This window comes from Meles meles, chromosome 12 (genome assembly GCF_922984935.1).
Source record: "Meles meles chromosome 12, mMelMel3.1 paternal haplotype, whole genome shotgun sequence".
NCBI lineage: Eukaryota > Metazoa > Chordata > Mammalia > Carnivora > Mustelidae > Meles > Meles meles.
Genome location: NC_060077.1, coordinates 39102222 through 39121948, shown reverse-complemented (window position 1 = coordinate 39121948; position 19727 = coordinate 39102222). Strand labels below are relative to the sequence as shown.

General features: G+C 44.6%; 1 protein-coding gene across 1 annotated transcript in view; it reads right to left on the bottom strand.

Annotated features, from left to right (window-relative positions):
• The window catches only part of LAMA1 (laminin subunit alpha 1), a 157883-nt gene that overhangs the window by 36779 nt on the left and 101377 nt on the right, over positions 1–19727 (bottom strand). The window contains exons 29-39 of the mRNA XM_046025502.1: positions 19415–19552; positions 14718–14839; positions 12366–12452; positions 11892–12085; positions 11250–11392; positions 9278–9367; positions 7713–7824; positions 5879–6041; positions 951–1161; positions 611–727; positions 346–509 (exon numbers count right to left, since the gene is read on the bottom strand). Of these exons, the coding sequence (XP_045881458.1) occupies positions 346–509; positions 611–727; positions 951–1161; positions 5879–6041; positions 7713–7824; positions 9278–9367; positions 11250–11392; positions 11892–12085; positions 12366–12452; positions 14718–14839; positions 19415–19552 (1541 nt within the window). The remainder of the gene's footprint in view (positions 1–345; positions 510–610; positions 728–950; positions 1162–5878; positions 6042–7712; positions 7825–9277; positions 9368–11249; positions 11393–11891; positions 12086–12365; positions 12453–14717; positions 14840–19414; positions 19553–19727) is intronic.

Below are 19727 nucleotides of genomic sequence, written 5' to 3'. Positions count from 1 at the left end.
AGCTCCAGAAGGACAAGATTTGAAAAAAGAAATCAATGTCTTCATTCTGTCCAGCCTAACAAAGCCATGAGCACTGAGTCATTACTTAACAAGGCCTTCATGGCTTGATATCATGGCATAATATCTGACTCCTATCCAGTTCACTGTGCATTTTCCCATCGTATGCGGAAGGATAACTACCTTATCAGACATGGGAGGAAATCCTCCTTGCCACGTGCATAAAATAGGAGTCGTCAGTTATAGACAAAAAAAGAGTGACTCAACACTGTGAGCCAAGTAGCCATTCTTACTCTCTTTGCTCCATGGGATCACCTGCCCTGGGATTCTTGCAAAGTCCGCTCTCACCTGTCCAGAGCACGTGCTCGTCTCTGGAGCTCAGCTGCATGGTCCTCTGCTCTGTAGACGAGGTCAAGTGCTTTTCTTTTGGACATCTGCATGACCAGATCATCCACGTGGTGCCTGATTTTGGCAGTCCACAGAAGCAGCTCATCCCGGTGATGTTCTAACTGCTGCATGGAGAAATTCACATTGTGAGCACATGAGCCTCTGTGGACCAATGTACCGCGTGCGTGGGACCAAGGTGCGGGAAGAGGTTCCGAGCCAGACTTACTGCCAGGGCCTTCTGAGCCTCCTGAGCCCGGGCGGTGACAGCCTCTAGCAATCTTCTCCCTCTGGCAATTAGTGTTGAGGTCAAGTTCTGTTCTTCTTGAACACGCTGCTTCTTTTCCTGGGGCCAAAAAAAAAACCCACAAAACACACAAAAAAAACCTCACCTTTGAGGATGCTTCAAAAAGCGAGCCAGCGGCTGAACGTTAGTGCTTGACACTACGAGCGGGAGTTAGTAGGTGGGGCTCGTTTCTAAAGAAGCTAAAAATGGAATTAACGACATAGGAGAGTTGGGCTCCCAGCCCTAAGAGAGAAGGAAAGAGCCCATCCTTCTGGAGACTCACGTGGAATTCATGCAGGTTGGCACGGACAATGCGCAACAGGCGGTTGGTTTCCCGGGTCCTCGCCTCTGCCTCCCTTGTCAGGTGTCCTGCTGTCTGCAGCCCACTGGTGTGTTTGGAAAGGAGGCTGCTCGCTGCTGCTTTGAAGACCTCCAGCTCTTTCTGTGGCTTCTGGTAATTCTTCTGAATTTGTGATAACACATCTTCAGCAGCCCTGTTAGATATAGATGGTGTAGGTAGTAAGTAAATGAACAACGACACTCCTCTCATGCATGGAGAGCGGAAGACTCTGCATTTCCATCCCTTGTGTCTTCTTGCCATCGAAAGGGGTACATCAGCACCTCTTAAAAAAGGAAGTAATTTTTCTATGACAGCTATAGGCATGGCATATTTGCACTTTATCCTTAACAGGCGAGCTTTAGTCATGAACTTCCTAACATATTTTAGTAGAGGAATTCAAAGAAATCTTCTCTCTTGTTCCCTCCAGGAAAACTGGACCACGGTCTGTGGGTGGTGACAGCGGCCATCTTGCTTTTTAGTACAGCAAGAAATTGAAAAGAGGCTATCCAGTGATTTGCTTCATTTGTGATGAAGTTATAAATCTATCTAGAAGACAAAGGTTTTCCTGCAGCTAGTTAAAAAACAGATATTATAAAAACTGGAAATTCAAATTCCAGAAAGATCTAACTTGTACCACTGGAAAGAACAAACTTTAGAAAATCAAAAGACATGTTTTCCTATTCTTTTGTAAATATGCTATCAAACCGATTGTTTAAATCAGTTTTGAATTTAAAATTACACAGAATAATACAATTTTCAAACTATAAACCTTCACAGGGGTTGCATAGATCCAATTAACTTCCTGCTTCAATTTGTCGGGAGAACTTGGAAAAATTTCATGGAAAATGCCTTGTAATTCTCCCTCAGCTTCCACAGACAACCTATTGCTGTCCTAAGACACAACAGAAAATATTTCCTAAAGGTACATACTTAAACTCTGACATCATTGGAACATCACCAGAACTTTGAACACTTTTAGAATTTCTCATGATCTCTCATGCTAATTATGATACAGGCAACAAGAGCTAAAAGTACACTGGAAACATAAGTAAACCAATATATTTCTGATGTCTGACCATGGATCCCTTTATACCATTAAACAAAGAATCTAAGACATTTCGATGAATGGCCTTACCACCTAACCTGTGATCACGGGCAATGATACAGTCATCAACGACTTGACGAAGATTAAAAACGAAAAACCTCAGCAGCGCTCTTCATTTCTTCCTACAAAATTTGTCCAATGAATAAAATTAAACCAGTGTTTCTCAAATTACATTCCTCCACAGCCCTCAAGTCCCATGAGTTGGAAGCAGGCTCTAGGAGAAAGAGCTCTGTGGTGAAGGTAGGCGGTGCTCTCTCAGCTCCCCTCAGAGACTCACCACGCATGTCAGCGTACTAAAAGCTTTGAGAAGACTTGCCCTGAAGACCTTGCCTCTCCTGAGTGGACACTGCCTTTCCCAAACTTATGCAGTCACAGGACACATTTCTTACAGATTCTTATTTGAGAGACAGAAAGAGAGAGCACGTGCACACAAGTTGGGGGGAAGAGGGGCAGAGGGAGAAGCAGACTCCCTGCTGAGCAGGGAGCCCCACACAGGGCTCGATCCCAGGACCCTGCAATCATGACCGGAGCCAAAGGCAGATGCTTAACTGAGTCCCCCAGGCGCCCCAGGACACACTTCTTTAATGAAGCAGCTTTGGATAGCTCTGGGGACCAGCATGGGAAACAGATGGGGAGCAGAGCTACAGGTGATAAGGTAAAACGTGCCATCGGGGCACAGTGGGCACAGGGAAACAGCAGGCCGGATTCTGCTCTCCTTTGCCAGCCCTGGGCTGCTGTCTATGAGTGCTCCGACTGTTTCCTTGCTGAGAAGAGTGGCTCACGGCCTCAATCGCTTGTGCAAGCAAGGTGGTTTAACACCTGCTTTCCTTCAGAGTCTGGAATTCGGCATATTCTAGGTAGAGGGCGCATACGGGGTCAGCCCCCAAGAAAAACCTTGGATGCTGAATTTCTCAATGGGCTCCCCCGGGCAGAAACATCACATGTGTGGGTGTTGCATTTTCATTGCCAGGGGCAGAGCACGATGTGACCCCCCTCAGAAGGGAGACAGAGCTTAGGGAAGGCTGCATGGATTCTCCAAGCTCTGCTGTGTCTTCTTCCCCGTGTATCCTGCTGTGTATCCTTAATACATAACCTAGAAATCTTGGCCAGGAGTCCTGAAGATCCTTAGGAAAACTCTGACTCTGGGCATGGTCTTGGGGACACCAACACAAGCATGATAAGCTACTGAAAGATGTGAGAAATATCTTCACTTACAAGAATGCCATACTTGGGGCATCTGGGTGGCTCAGTGAGTTAAGCCTCTGCCTTCGGCTCAGGGTCCTAGGATCGAGCCCTGCATCGTGCTCTCTGCTCAAGGGGGAGCCTGCTTCCCTCCCCACTCTCTCTGTCTGCCTCTCTTCCTACTGTGATCTGTCAAATAAATAAAATCTTAAAAAAAAAAAGAATGCCATACTTGAGGTAAATGACTAGTTTTCTAAGAGTTATAATAAAAAAAAAACAGATGCAAAATTCCTAAAATTATCCATGAAATTTGAAATGGCATGAATACACAGGGATTATCTAGGGAAAATAGGAAAGAGTAGGCCAGAGAATACATTTTAAGCAAATTTTTAAAAAATAAAAGTTAGCTTTAGTAATGATTGCACTCACAAGTTAAAGAGAAAGATCAGCGATCTTGTGGATAACTTTATTCCACATAGAAACAGAATGGCTACCACAGAGAAAGGGCGGTAGAGGGCATAGCAGGCAAGGCAGGTCCGGGGTGCTAAGGGAAGAGAGTGGGAGAGAGGGAAGAGGGTGGCTTCTCCCCTTCCTTGCAAATGCTTCTTAGAAAATGAGCTCTTCCCAACTGGACTATGAGATCCAAGTGGACAGGAAGGTTCTGCTCTCCTTTGTATTCCCAACTCCTAGCACAATGCCTATCACCTGGGGGTTCTATCCATTTGATGAACAAAAGAATGAATGAATGATTGAACTGACCATGGAAGGGTAATGGTGGGCGAGGACATCCCTACAACTGATTCCCAGGAATCTTCATCTTTAATAATCTCCTCCATCTTTAACAAGACTCTGATGTGCACCCAAGGGAGGGAAGAGTAAGGAGAGACAACATCATGGGGAGGGGAAGGGAGCAGTGCGACCCACCAGGGAGCCTGGGCAAGCTGGAGATGGATAGAGCTGTAATCAGATATATGACATTTGCATGTAATCCTGGAGGCAGCGGGGAGCTAAGGGTGGTTGGGAAGTGGAACATAGCTGCGCTGAGCCTGGGGTAACCACCTCAAGAATGGTGGGTCCCAGTAAGACCTGCATGGAGGTATGATCTCCGTTCCCCTCCGCTGCCTACTTCTGCCATGCATTGCAGGGGAAGGAGGATGCACATGAGAGGTCAGGGTCAGGGGGAGCAGGATTATAATGGAGCAGAGGTCTCTGACCCGGCCACTGACATTCTACCCACCTGTCTTTTCTGGACTGGGTCTCAAGTGAGTCCTCCTTCGGTGTTTGGTTGGAAAATCATAGGGCTTAGAGTGATACAGATTTAGGGGTATGGTCTGGTTTCATATTATCCTGGAGGTCTAGCATCAGGCAAGGTACTTAGAGTCTCTGGGCCTGTTTCCACAAGCTAGTTCCTCCCCAACCTCACAAAGCAGCTAAGCAGATTATGTGAGAAAATGAGAGGAGTGAAGTCTTCACAGGCCCCCTCCCCCAGCCCAGAGCAGATGCTCCAAGATGGCAACCCTCTTCCTCATTTCCTGGGACCTCGCCCTCCTCTCCTTTGCCCTTGTGGGTTTTGTGATTAGTTCTGGGCCCTAACTGATGCTCTAGATTTTATTTTACTAGTTCTCTCTTCCAAAGGCCACCTGACATTTTTTTTTCACCTAACATATCAACGACAATGTCAAAAATCGTATTCAATGATGAAGAAAGATGTAAGCTCAACCTTGCAGCATGTTGCCAGGGGAAGCGTTAAGGAATTTTTAAATCTTTAAGAAAATAATCTGGAAATGCAAGTCAGGAGTCTTCAAAATGCAAATTCCATGATTTCACTTCTTATCACCTCTCCTAATAAGAGGATACTGTAAAATAGAGGAAAAGATTCTTGTCTAAGATGGGCCATCACAACATTATTTAAAATAGCAAAATATATTAATATTGTTAAATATGACACTACAGGAAATGGAACTATGATGGCCTGTTGTGTAACTGTTTAAACCCTACTGAAGATATTTGTCATAACCTGCAAGAAAGATAGCTTGCATCCCATTACATCAAGTAATAACTGCGAAAATACTCAGAAAAAAGCCTGAAAGGAAATACAAGCTCCGTGCAAGCACGTCCCAGAATTCTCTGATCTGTCACTGCATATGGTGGTTTTCTATGAGAGTTTGAACAACTGAGCTGAATCATTGTGGCATAACGTCAGTCTGTGTTAGAGCCTACAGCCCAGGGACTAGCCACGAAACTGTATTTTCTTCCATGAGAATTTACCGCATTATAGTTGATCTTCAATAAATAGACCATCATGAGGTTTTTTTGTTTGTGTTAGATGGAAATGTTCTTCTGGAGCCACAGGGAAAAACCAAGCCTATGGCACAAAGATAGATATTGGCACTGACTGTATTTTTCTCTGTTCAGAGGGGCTGGCACCCATCGTTTCATTTATTTGACAATTGTGCCCCTTTCTGACAATCTGCTCCCAGTGAGAGCGTTCTTTCCTTCCCCTCCTTGCACACATCTCCCTCTCCACAGCATTCAAACTCCTACTTCTAATTGATTGTGTCATGAATGGTATTTAGAAACTTACTTGAGTTCCACTACGGCATTTTGGTACAAATGCATGAAATGCCTTTTCTGTATGGCTTCCAGCAGAGATGTAATATTCTTTTGCATATTCTGAAGAGCAGAACTGGGTAGCTGGAAATCTTCATCCAAGGTCTGATTTAGAGTTGCTGCTTTTTCAATCATTTCTAGGGAGACAAGTCATCAATCACGTAACAGGTCTCTCAAAAGTGGACAGCACTAAAATGGAAAAACTCAGAACCTTCTTCAGCGAGGCAGGCTTTGTTCATCCAAACTGGGTTGAACCTCAGGCCAGGCCAGGCCAGCCCATATATCCCGACGCACTCTGGTTGTCCCTTATCAAAATACTCATGTGCTTGAGATTACTGGTTGATTTAATCTTGGTCTGCCCCAGTGTCCATAAACTTGCAAGGGCTGTGGTCGCCATGTTTACCTCAGCATTTCCTGTACCTGGCACAAATGTTTGCACCTAGAAGCACTCGGTAAATATTTACCTCATGCATGAACCACCAGTATTCAACATTACTCTTTTTTTTTTTTAAAGATTTTATTTATTCATTTGACAGACAGAGATCACAAGTAGGCAGAGAAGCAGGTAGAGAGAGGAAGGGAAGCAGGCTTCCCGCTGAGCAGAGAGCCCGATGCGGGGCTCGATGCCAGAACCCTGGGACCATGACCTGAGCTGAAGGCAGAGGCTTTAACCCACTGAGCCACCCAGGCGCCCCTCAATATTACTCTTTTTAATAAACACATTATTTCTTCCAATAATTTCCTTACCTTTGGCCCTACAAAGTCTAATTTGTATTGGAATTTGTACCTTATGTATCCTTAAACTAATCCAACAAGAAAAGCAAGGATATGTTTCTGGTGCCAGAAAACTACCAGCCAGATTGGATGAGATGGCCCGATTAAGTAGGACTAATCTACTCTACTATAGTGGGTATACTTTGGGACCACATTGAAGCCCTAAATCCTGTCAACATCTATTCTGGGCAAAGGGGTGGGTGTAGAGAGTTTGGCTCAGCTACACTCCACGGTGTTGCTGCCGTGGGATCCATTTTGTTTGGCCAAGCAGCCTGCCATAACCTTGAACTGGGCAGTCGTTCCTCATGCAAACCCGTGCCCTAGATAGCCTTAGCAGGGTCACGAGCAAATGTCAGTTTTGTTAATGACTTCCCCAATAGCACTTGTGACCAACAGTCTTCCCGGCCCCCCAGGGCCTTCTGCTTGCGGGCCTCTTCAGTAGGACCTCGATGGGGCTAACCCAAACCCTCTTGTTTTGGTTCGATTGACCAACCCAGACTCAGCCTGGGACGCCAAAAGACTCCAATGAAGAACCTCAATAAAGGCATGTGTCCTAGGTCATCTCTCTCTCCCTGCCTGCACCCTGCCTTAACCTCCCTCCGACATAGCGGGTACTTCCTGCTGGAACTGTGAGTCATAAACTTCTGTATTTCATTTTCTCTTGTGGTCTGTTGTGGGAGTCTGGCTCACAACCCAGCACCCTGTGCTCCACTTAATAAATGTTAATCTGATAAATTCTTAACAGATGGGGAGGCACCATGTCCACTCAATCCTTAGGAACTAAATATAAGGCATTATAAAGAAAATAAAGAAAATGTCCATTTTTTTTTTATTTAAAGACAAACTCCCAATGAAAGACTATGATCCAGACAATTCGAGATCCCCAACTGTGGACTATTCCAGGCCTTCGGCCCTGGGACGTGTAGTGCAAGTCACACACATCGATTTCTATGTTTAATAAAGGGAATGGAGCTTTTCCCACCAAATAAGCACAAGCCAGACACCGGCCCCCAGCCACACACGGAGCACACTACCTTGGATATTTATCCGCAGCTTCTCCGTAAATGTCAGGAGGTCTTGAGTCTTGCCGAGGATTCTTTCAGTCTCCCTGGTTACATTTTGGCTACTCGTCAACACTCTGGTGAGCTGACAGAAAAGAAAGGTCCCAGGTTAGTTTGATTCGGACTGACATGCAAGCTTTGGTGTACCAGTTGTCTCTTTTAAGCCATGAACTATGTCCCCGAGTCTGGAGTAAGGCTGTACACCGATTCATGTAAGCCAAGTGAGTATTTCAGGGCGGAAACTAAGGGGCTAATGAAACAATTTACTACTCACTCTGTGAGAGAAAACACGGTATCTTTTTTTTTTTTTTAGGCTCTCAAACCACAACCTTCCTCAATGTCTATTGTGAAGACCTTATACTCATTTCAGGACCCAAGGAGACAGAATATCGAAAGTACACTCTTGCTAATTTGTATTGAACAGGAGAATTCCATCGAGGAGTTAAGAACATGGAGTCAGGCAAACTGGGTTTCAGGCCGGAGACCCAGCAGCTGCCGAGCCTCACCGATAACATGGAGTCAGGTCGCCCCTTAACCTCCCACCGCTTCCTGAGGCCAACATGCCACGATGTGTGTGAGGCCGGCAGACCAAGGGCAGTTGGCTGCGCTCTGCTGTTATTTTCATTAGGAATGTTATAATTTGCAAAAGGAAAGCCTGTTTGTAATTTTCAGGAGCATCAAGGAACCAGTCTGGTTCTAAAAGTGTTTTCTAGTCAAAATCCAAAGAGAATCTTCTTTCATGGATAGAGAGAATTATTTTAATCGGCTTATCATTTCCTACCAAATGTTCGCTCACTGAGGTACTTAGAGCCACATTTAAACCCTTAAACTCCTCCCAAATCATCCTTAATTCTGAATTAACAGGAACCAACCTAATACTTTAGGGTGCACGTGTGTGTGTGTGTGGAGAGACGGAGACTAGATATGTATATACATAGTATACATACATTATCATACACATATGTATATACACACACACGTAGGTGTGGGTGTGCAAACCCACACACGTGAAATTCAAAAGCAAAAATTATAAATCTGACAATAGGCCTCCCTCCCCATCTGCAAATGAGGAGATTCTTTTCTGGGTGGCTTAAAAACCACTCATGTGGGTTGGGCTGAACAGAAGTGATTCTCTACTGACATCCAAACAGGCTCACTTGACATTCAAAGGGCACAAATCAGCAGCAAGAGGCCCAGGTCTGAGTGTTGCTCAGAGACCACACACCCACCCGCCCACCCCCTTGGTTCACAGGAGGAAATGAGTGGCCGATGGCCCTGCGACGGCCAATTCTTCCCTCGGCAGAGGTGACGGTAGAAATTAAGGCAGGAGTCTCTTCCCACTGAAGCACGGAACCTGGCAGGGCTAAAACCGATTTGATGACCAAAGTACCTGGAGCAAGGTACCTGGAGCAAGGAGCAAGGTTCCTCCCCTGGGAGGAAGAGGCGCTGCCCTGATTTAATAGAACCTTCCAGACTGCCCCAATGCAATTGCTTTCAAGGGCTGGGTGGGAAACAGGCCCTCTACGTGGAGAATTTACCTCCCTTCGCAGACTGTCTGTTCGCTCTGCAACACCTTCAAGCTGATCTTTTGCCAGTTCCTTCTGTGGATTTTCTTTTACTAAAGCTTCCTAAAAAGAACAAAGTAAACAAATTACAGTGCTTCAAAACAAATTTGCTGGCTCTTGACTAAATCGCTTTTGTTGTCGTTCACAGAAAGAAATTCTTTCCTTGAAATTGCATTAAGAAATAAAATGGATCACATTTACTTAAGGATGGATTCTAGTACTATGTCTCTGTACTGGCATTTTTTGCATTACATTTCCTATATAGATATGAAATTAAAGTCTCATATGTCATGCAGAAGCAAATATTGCCACAGTTCTGACGTAAGTCTGGTTTAATTTCAATATCAGAGTCATATAAGTTTTTGCTATCATTGCTAACATTTTAAAAACGTTATTATTAGGCTGAAATACAAAAGTATTATATAAAGAATGGCTTTTGTGATTCCTAACAATTCAGTGCTTAATTTAGGCTAACACTCCTCTAATTTTGTTACTTGCATGGTTTTAATTTAGTCTTATACCAAGCCTGGGAGGGGGCTGGATTCTTGTGAAGGGGTAGGGGAGTCAAGGAAGTTGCCCACGGAGGCTGTGAAGTAGAAACAGTGGACAGTTTAAGAGCTCACTGAATACTTTACATAAACATAATAAGTTGCTTAAAAATTTGACAAAGTCAGGGCTCAATGGGTAGCTCAATTGGTTGGGTGTCTGATTCTTGATTTTAGCTCAGTTCAACCTCTTGTGTTGGTAAGATCGAGCCTCACATTGGGCTCCATGCTCGGTGTGGAGTCTGCTTAGGATTCTCTCTCTCCCTCTCCCTTTGCCCCTCCCCTGCTCGTTCACTTGCGTGCTCTCTCTCCCTTTCAAATAAATAAATCTTTTTAAAAATTGACAAAGTGGTTTAAATAAGAGCAAGTCATTGAAAAACAGTTAAAACTTAAATCAAGTATTTATCTTACTTGATAAGTTTAAAATATATTGCTAGGGTCCATACTGACAAAATAGTATTGATTGTTTGTGTCTATAGTGATTAGAAATTTAAACACTTTTTTGAGTTTTTTTTTTCTGAGGGTTTTGTCTTTCAAAAACGTTTTATTCCATCTAAGGAAAAATAATATAAAAAACATCTCTTAGAGTTCCCCAACCTTTCTTTACGGCCATTATGTCTACAGAGAAAAGACCACCATAAACAAGAACAGATGATTGAAACAGCCAGATTCACACGCCTCAGGAAATGTTAAGTCTAAGAAAGGCGCTTTTATCTAAAAAAGGCATTCAAGAAGGACTATCTCTTTCATTATTACCACATGACACAATGAATTGATTATCTCAGATCTGAATGTAAAGGTTTTAAGCAAAATTAAGAATCTCATTTTTTTTTTCCAATTAGAAGAAAAAAATGCTTACAGTAGAATGCTGTCTACTATGCCAATTTTTTCACTTCTCACCCTCTTGCTTTGGACCCAGATCCTGTTTGACTAAACATAAAACTATGGTTTACCCCCAGAGATTTTTAGATAGACTTCTAGGGAGGAGAAAATTTTATGGCTTACATATCCAGTTAGGAATACATTTACAGAAAACAGCTGATCTTCAGCATATTCCAGCATTAAAAGAAGATACCATCTATTTTCTTCTCTCCTGTATTTGTTGTAGGACAACCGCTTTTAAATACCCAAGGAGGAGTGAGTGGGCTCTTGTCTTACCCCAAAAGGCAGCAGTGTGGTTGGGGAGGGATTTATATGGAGAAATCTATGGAACAATGCTTGAATAATTGGAGCGGTCCTGCAGGGGAACAGGTTAGTGCTGCGATGCTGAATTCCTGGGTCACCCTGCAGAGAAGCCTAGACGCCTGGTGAGAGGACAGACAGAATGACAAAACACTGTCCTCACCAACTCTCTCTCAGGGACATGAGTTTCTACCAATCTCTGTACTCCCAGTACCTACCCGGAGAGATTTCGTTGTATTTTCCAGGGTTGACAAAATTCCATATGGGACAGGGATAATGCCAGTGAGGTTCACAGAGAGGATGGTGTCACCAATATTCCCTAAGTCACTCAGCAGCACGCCTACACACTCATCATCACAAGCTAGAAGAAAAAGAAGTTGACGTCAATGCAAAGTGGTGTGCACATTTTCTCATGGATTTGCACTAGCCATTCTGCAGTACACATCCATAAGCAGAGCACATGGCAAGACTTGCATAGACCACATCTGGTCATTCCCTCACCACCTGTGTGCCCGGGAGGTAAGTAGCAAGTGCTGAGCCTATTCTCACACGATGCCACTGAGCCTCAAATCAGATCAGTGACTTCCCCGGGGTCCCACAGAAAGAAACAACTGATCCCCTGTGTGGATACCAGGCCTGGTGCATGTTTTCTTCTACCGTTCCAACCTTCATAGTACATTTGCTCTGGATCTTTGACTTGGACCAATGGCAATGAATTCCAAATGCACTTCCATTCAGAGCCTGGCCTGTCCTATCCTCAGACAGTTTGCAGACACATTACCTTTATCCCGCTGGTGCCGCAGCAGGAACACAACAGAGAGAGAAAACTCTTTAAACACTGAGAGGAGGAGAATACCCACAAACACAATCGCTTTCCAGTAGAATGTGCCTCGGTTTGCATTCCTGGCATCGGAGCCCCGTGGCGCCTGGTCTGCAGACGCACTGCCCGGACCTGCGGTCACAATCCCCGTGCATGGAGCCACGCGGGCTGCAGTCACACCTCTGGCAGGTGCCACCCGGCGCTCGAGGGTTCCCATGATAGCCGGAGGAGCACCTACAGAAAGGAAGATACATGTGTGGACAGTAAGATCAACACCAGTCAATAGACACACCAGCTTCCGTCCAAGGACAGTGATCCTTTCTGTCAAATGAAAAACAAAGAACACGGGCCCATGGACCGTATTCGACTGGCTGGGATTAATAATAAGATTCCGTATCAGTCACACACATCCAAACTGATAAAGTCTCCCACATCAGGTTAGTAAAACCGTCCTGTCTGCATGAAGGCGGGGGACGTGCCTAGCAACTTCCGTGGGGCCATCCCCCCAATGTACCTTTCACAGTACTGTCCTTCGTAGCCCAGAACACAGGCGTCACAGCGGAAATCGGCATCACCTTCCAAGACGCAAGTGGGGCTGAAGCTAGAAGGAAAAGAGAATAGCTTTTTGAATTCTCAGATCTATAACTTCAAATCTCCCTTATGCGACTTACTCATCACTCTTAGGATGGATGACACCAGACAACTTTTCCAGGGCTGAAAATCTAGTGGGGGCAAAAGGAAGGAAAACAAACACGTGATTGACACAAACACGTCCGTCTCTCATATCCAAAAGATACTCAGTGCACACCCGTCCAGGTGTCGGAGGGCACGAATCACGCGGAGGGCCCTCACGCGGAGGGCAAGAATCAACAGACCGCCACGAATCTGTGCAATCCCGCACCTGACCACGAATCAGTCACCAAACAAGAAAGCTTTCCAGGTAGGAAGGGTCTTGTTCTGAGACTGCAGGGCATTATCACCTGGCTCCTGGGATGGAAAGGGGACTGGGGAACCGGGCAAGACCATGAGCAAGCGTGGAAAGGCACCGCTGGACCCATGCTGGTGACTGGCGGGAAAGGAGTTAAGGAGAAAAGGCAGGGGAAGGCCCGCGCACGGGGAGGTTGCGATCTGAAAATAAATGAGTCTAAAGGTAGGGAGCCACGTGATGTGCCTTTAGAGGCAAAATGACAGAGCCATTCAAAATGTAATAATCCTCTCAGGTCCCCTCACTCCTGGATTCAGCTTTGGGCTCTTTCCTCCCCGCAACCGCTGCCTCCCCGTTTTAAATGACCAAGGCGCCTCCCGCCATCTAGTGGCACATCTGGGTATCTGCAAGCAGCAGAAAAAAACCTTGGGGAAAGCCTGATGTTTTAACAAACTGTGCTGAGTTTCCAGAATGACAGGCTTCTCTTCTCAGCCCCGCTTCAGTTCGGACTTTTTTTTTTTCCTCTTTAAAGACTAAAGGGACAGGCTTAGTGGAAGCACGAGATATGTAGAAAGTAAAGCACGTCCGCTATGGTCAGATGCAGAGCTCACACAGATAGAGGTTTCTTACCTTTGCAGTCGCTTCCTCACGTCTAAAATTTATGAGTATGCATTTGCGGGTGTTAAAACATTTTTTTGATTGCATAAGTAAAATATTCAAACACTACACAAATGTGCAAAGTAGAAGGTGAACTATCCTTTCAAACATTGCTCTGGGCTCATAGAGCCATGGAGCTATGGGCATGGATACACGTGGAGATACGAATTTTCACTAAAACAGCATATCATGTTTTCAGTTACATAACTTAATTGGCCATTTCTCCAATTCTGTGCATACATATATACGTAGTTCTCGTCTCAGTGTTTGTACAATCTTTCACTGTGGGTGTGCACTATATAATTTGTATTATATATATACATACATACTTTATATAAATATGTATATATGCATATATATTCCCTGTACATAGATATTTCATTTTCCCCTGCAATTGCAGGTGAATTTAGTATAGCTAAGCCATACTAAAATAGATCTGTCTTTACACACACATACAAATACTTCTATAACTTAGATGACAGGTGTGGAATTGGGGAGTCAAAATGGTTAATATATATTTAACACAAAAGTTAAATAGTAGTGAGTATAGATTTTAGGACGCTTGCTAGTTTAGAGAAGCTAACAGTGCCTGTCATTTGGTACTCATCACCAAGCATCACTCACTGGGAGACATAAAGATCACTCAAGCAATGATTACAAAGAAAGCTCCATTTTAGTATACTAAGAATTGGTTTTCTGTCTGTACATGTTCAATGTCTTGTCAAATAGTCTCGGCGATGATGAAATGGTATTTATGAATTTCAAGTTCATTTAAACCAAACAGGACCCACAGATATTCTAGTTTCCACATAAAACCTCTGCTTCTTTTTTGTGTTCAGATAATTTTGAGCATCACAAGTTCAAGGCAGAGCCTGGCCCCGTCTCATCATCATGGAGCACTTCTGCACCTCATCAGTCCTGGGTTTAGACAAATTCTAACCCCACTCCCTGAAAAAGGAACTGAATGCTTTGTAACAACCCATCTCCAGGGATGCTGGACAGAGAGGTCAGAGGCTAAGATTATTCTCTGAGAAACAAAAATTGAAAGTCCCTTCTTGACTTGTTCCCATTTGAACACCCCAATACCACACAGAGATTTTGCTTTGGAGAAGATATTCTTCAAATGCTGGGCTCATGAACACTTTCTCTTAAATGGAGCCTTTCCCGACACATGGAGAAGATTAGTTAAAACCGGCCACCCCGAGAGCCTGTAAAACGAGGCAGAGGACGGAGGGAGCCCAGCTTCGCCGGCATGGGCGGGCGGGCACACCTGCGTGGGCTCACCTGGCAGGGCCGCTTCGGGGACAGGCGCACGGAGAGCAGTCACCCACGGAACCAGTCACCTTCCCGTAGTACCCAGGGGCGCACACATCGCAGTAGTCCCCGGTGGTGTTGTGCCTACAGTTCTGGAGCCCCGGTTTCGAGAGGAGAGGAAAAGAATGGGAAACTATTTAGAAATCACCCTTACCTGGTAATACATAAGCAAGCCACACTGCTCATATCAGGGAGCACTTTTTTTTTTAATAATAAAGAAGGGAGAGCATTTTATTCTCCTATTTTTAAAATCCTGGAAACACTGCCAGCTCTGACCTTCATTCATTGTAATACAGTCTAGAAATTAATAGTCTTTGTATGGAAAATATACACAGGGCTAAAATACATGTTTTATACACACATACACACACAGAGGGCTTCTAAAAGCAGCCAAACTTTGGTTCCTTAAAATCAGGATCTATAATACATAGCAACAAGTGACTTGAAGCACATCGGTTTTGCACACACATGGGGTTCACTGATCACACGTGAGGTGCTGAAAGAACAGCAGTGAACAGATAGATGATTTAGGAAACAGGGAAGAAATGTCAGGTGTTACAGCACGCCCAATAGATTTTGGCAATAACCAAATTGTTTCTAGTTACATTGGACGCCATCATTCCCATGACACGTCCTACAATCCTGCCATTGAAAAATATCCTGAAGCTGAAAGAGCAAGTTTTTGTTGACATTTCCGAGATGAAATCTACTTTGGCCCAGTGGGATCACTGTCCACGTGGTCCCTGGGCACCGGAGTCTGTGGCCGATGTAAGTAGGGAAAGACGGGTGACAATGACAAACTAAAGGACATGCTATCCGTGGCAGTGAGAGAGGCTATGGAAAGACACATTTTTATATATCTGAAACACTGTTTTTAAGTTCCTTTTGATTAAAAAATATTCCAGTATTTTTGGTTTTAAAATTACATTTCTATCTCACCTGTTGGAAGCAGATTTTATTAGGATCCACATGCCCTAAACGTGCTCTTTAGAAATAAAATTTGCAACCTCTTAAAGGGTGTTAAATACTTGCTTTATTTTTATTTATTTTAGATTTTTTAAAATGTATTTGAGAGATCACAAGTAGGCAGAGAGGCAGGCAGAGAGTGAGGAGGAAGCAGGTTCCCCGCCCAGCAGAGAGCCCGATGCGGGGCTCGATCCCAGGACACCAGGATCATGACCTGAGCTGAAGGCAGAGGCTAAACCCAGAGTCACCCAGGCACCCCTAAATCCTTGTTTTAATGATACAGTACAAATCTGATGAATATTAGATGGGCGAGAACTGAGCAGATTTCCTGGCTGTCATTGCTAACATCAACTCTAGCACCAAACGCTCCCCAAATACACAAAGGATTGTGGACTTCCTGGCTTTCTTGATCCTAGAGGACCGAAGGCAAGCTGCCCCAGGGTGGCAGGGAAATGAGAACCCGTTAATGTCCACTGACCTGCAGGATGAATTCCTTGCTGTGGGAAGTGCACAGAATAGGTGTGCCAGTCATTCAACTGTAAAACCATTAAGTGGTATCTCCTGGGAGGGGGTACTCAGGGATAGGAATTCCCAGGGTATCTTGGTGGGCCTGAGTCTCCCCACTCCTTTCCAGGTCACACTTCTGACCAATCATTTTTATGATAATTCTGAGTCCCAGGGACATGAAGGGGAAGGGGGACACCTTATATGCTAAATGACAAAATCAGATCCAAAATGGCCTTGAGGCCCACCTATGTAATAATCCATAGGGGGTGCTTAAGGGATTTTGTCAAATGGAAGTGCACTGTTGCACTAAACCACAACAAAGACGTCACAAGATGAAGACTGGAGAGGAAGGTTAAGGTCCCACGTTCAAAGGACAAGGACTCAGGAGCTAAACATGTGAAAAGAACGTAAGCATCTTTGTGTCTAGTCAGCCCAGCAGAGGCAGCGGTGACCAGGCTGGCAAAACCTGTGGGCTGCATTCACGGCACGCCAAGCATCAGAGAGCAATGCCCCTTCCGCACCTGGAGCAAAGGCACTGGACTCTGGGAAGGATACTTTAACCGCAGGATGGTACATGCATTCTACCTTTCCATTGAACCATCGGGTATATAAACAAAGCAGATTTCATCTCGGAAATGTCAACAAAAACTTGCTCTTTTAGCTTCAGAACCTTCAGACCAGGAGGGCCGAAGATTCAGGACCTGCAGGTATGAGAAGGAGGATTCTAACCCATTTCGCAAGTTACTAGTTAAGACACTGCCACACTTCATGCACAAACTTGACCTAGCGGTTTGACGCAGTGGTTCCAAAGATTCAGAATGCACCAACTCCAGGAATAATCAGGGCTGCCCGAAGAGGAGTTGAGCTGCTGTGGGAGTGAGCTTCCCATGGTGGGAGTGTGTAAATGTTCTTTAAATTACTGCTTGGCATGAATGTGGTGGTTCAGACTTAAGCCATCTTGCAGCAGATGTATCTATCGTGGTATACTGTGAAACTGAACAGATCCAGCTGAGAGCACTTATGAGTTCCAGGTAACATCTGGCCAACCTCTCCCCACAGAGTGGGGAGCTGTCCGAAAGCGCTCTTTGTTGATGCCAGGGAGACACCTTGCCACAGTCTTTCCTGGAATGGGATACGAAGGCTGTGTTCTTTCTCTGGTACAAATCAACAGGTCAGCTGCTGATCTTAGAACTTTGTTCTGGGGGTCCCTGGGTGGCTCAGTCATTAAGCATCTGCCTTCAGCTCAGGTCATGATCCCAGGGTCCTGGGATCCAGCCCCACATCCAGTTGCCTGCTTGGTGGGAAGCCTGCTTCTCCCTCTCCCACTCCCCCTGCTTGTGTTCCCTCTCTCATTGTCTGTCAAATAAATAAAATCTTAAAAAAAAAAAAAAAGCAAAGAACTTTGTTCTGGTGGATTTGGGCTAGGAAAGGCAGGGTAGTAATTGAGCGTCCTAGGAGTACTCAATCTTGTTAAAACAGTTAGCCCACCACTTAAAGATGCAGTGTGAAAAGAACTGATCGACTCCTTTAACTGTCCATGAGACCTTTGTCCCCATGCCTGGCCAAGGGACCTTTCCCAGCTAATTGCATCTCGATTTCAGTTGCCTGAAATCAATTTTCCTTAAATTCTTTAATGAGATTTTCTCATTTTCTCTATTAGGAATTTTTGCCCAGAGCATGAGCTGATTAAAGTGAATACAGTTTTGTTGGTTTTTTTTTTTAATAGTGTTATAGCTATCTGCATCTTCATTAATGCCATTTCACCTGGTGTGACTGGAAGAATTCTTTAGTTCCACATATATAATGGAATCAGCAAAGGTTAACACATATCTTTTTAATGGGGGAAAACCATGCTGTGCGTCAGTTTCTAAGTTCACCAGCACTCTGCCGTAGTTCAGCAATGTCCCCAGCGGAAATGACCTTCCAATTCCACAGATGAAAAATGCATCCAAATAGAAGACCTGCCTAGAGGGGCTGCAGGTGGTTGGGAGCCTGCTGTCCTAATTCCCCCGTCCCTTCCCTTGTGTCTAGGCAACACGCAGGAGCTCTAAGGCTTCAGGTGTGTCTTTCTTGGTGGGCAGCTCATTCCCCTTCATGGAGTTATTTTACTTGAGGTGAGTTAGTCATGGCACAATTTATACAAGTAACCAATGCTTCTACAAGAGTTATTATTTTTAAAAAAAAGATTTCTAGAATAGGTAAAGAATATCAGATTATTCTAGGTTTATCAATAAGGCCTTGTCAGCTTAATCAAAATCACAGACACAAGAGCTGGTCCTCAGTCAAGGTGACAAGACTTCCATCTGGGCCATTTGCTCCTTTTCAGTGATCAGAGTTCTCCTTATGTTTCTAAGACCAACCTTGGTGTAGGGCATTAAAAAGAAAACCACAGGCCCAACATGGCATCACTTAGGCCAAGACACCAAACCAGGGCTATTACACAGCCTAACTACAGTTTCAACCTTCCCCCAAAATGTATTTAATCAGTCAGGAATTTTCTGATCAGCATTAATGAGGTAACCTGTCACATGGGCCCTTCCTCCCTGAAAAGGAAGAGGAGGTCTCAAACCTAATCAGACTCCTGCCCTCCCCTCTATGGGAAAGTGATCTCACCTAAAACAATCCTTTCTTTTTCCCTAATAACTTCCTTGCCCCCCCCGCCCCCCAACATTCTATTTTGTACAACTCCTCAGAGCTCCCCTCTAGCTTGATAGATGGAATACTGCCCAATTCAAGAACCACTCAATAAAGCCAGTTACAGCCTCACATTTTGAATTTTGTTTTTAAATAAAGGAAAGGTGGCTGAGAAGAAAATGCATACTAAGACATCCAACAGAATAAGTATTTTTCAAAGAAAAAATGCAAGGAAGGCATACATGGGCATAACTTATTATAAGACCCCAGATGACCCAGTTCTAGGACATAAAAGTTTCATCGAGTTTGACTCTAACCACCAACACTCAAGTACCCTTAACTCCCAAATTGATGCCACAAACAAATCCATGAAACCAGGACTTACAAAAGGTTTTGCACTAACAACATCTGACCTCTTAGCTGAACCTTTCTGAAGGAAATTTACACAATGATATAGTTCATAAAGTTTAGGCTCTCTCTAAACCAAGAACTTCGTAGGACTCTGGAGCAGAAACTCAAAGGCCGAGTGCCTCCTCTGAGAACCCGCACAACAAACCTACCAGACACTTCCCAGTTTCCGGGTCACAGGTGTCACTGTGGTTGTTGCAACTGCAGGGTACGCAAGGGGCAAGGAGAGGGCGGGGTCCTCGGCTCCTGTCCTGCGGGAGCTTCCCCCTGTGGTAACCAGGTGCACAGTCCTGAATGCAGGCAAAAGGAAATCAACAAACATGATTAAAACAATGAACAGAGGACTTGTAATGAAGCTGACACCAATTCCACTTCTGATCGCCATTTATGATCAATATATTCTGGGACCAGGTCTGTTGTGTGGGGTTTTTTTCCCCCACACCAACCAATGTTTGGACACCGGCT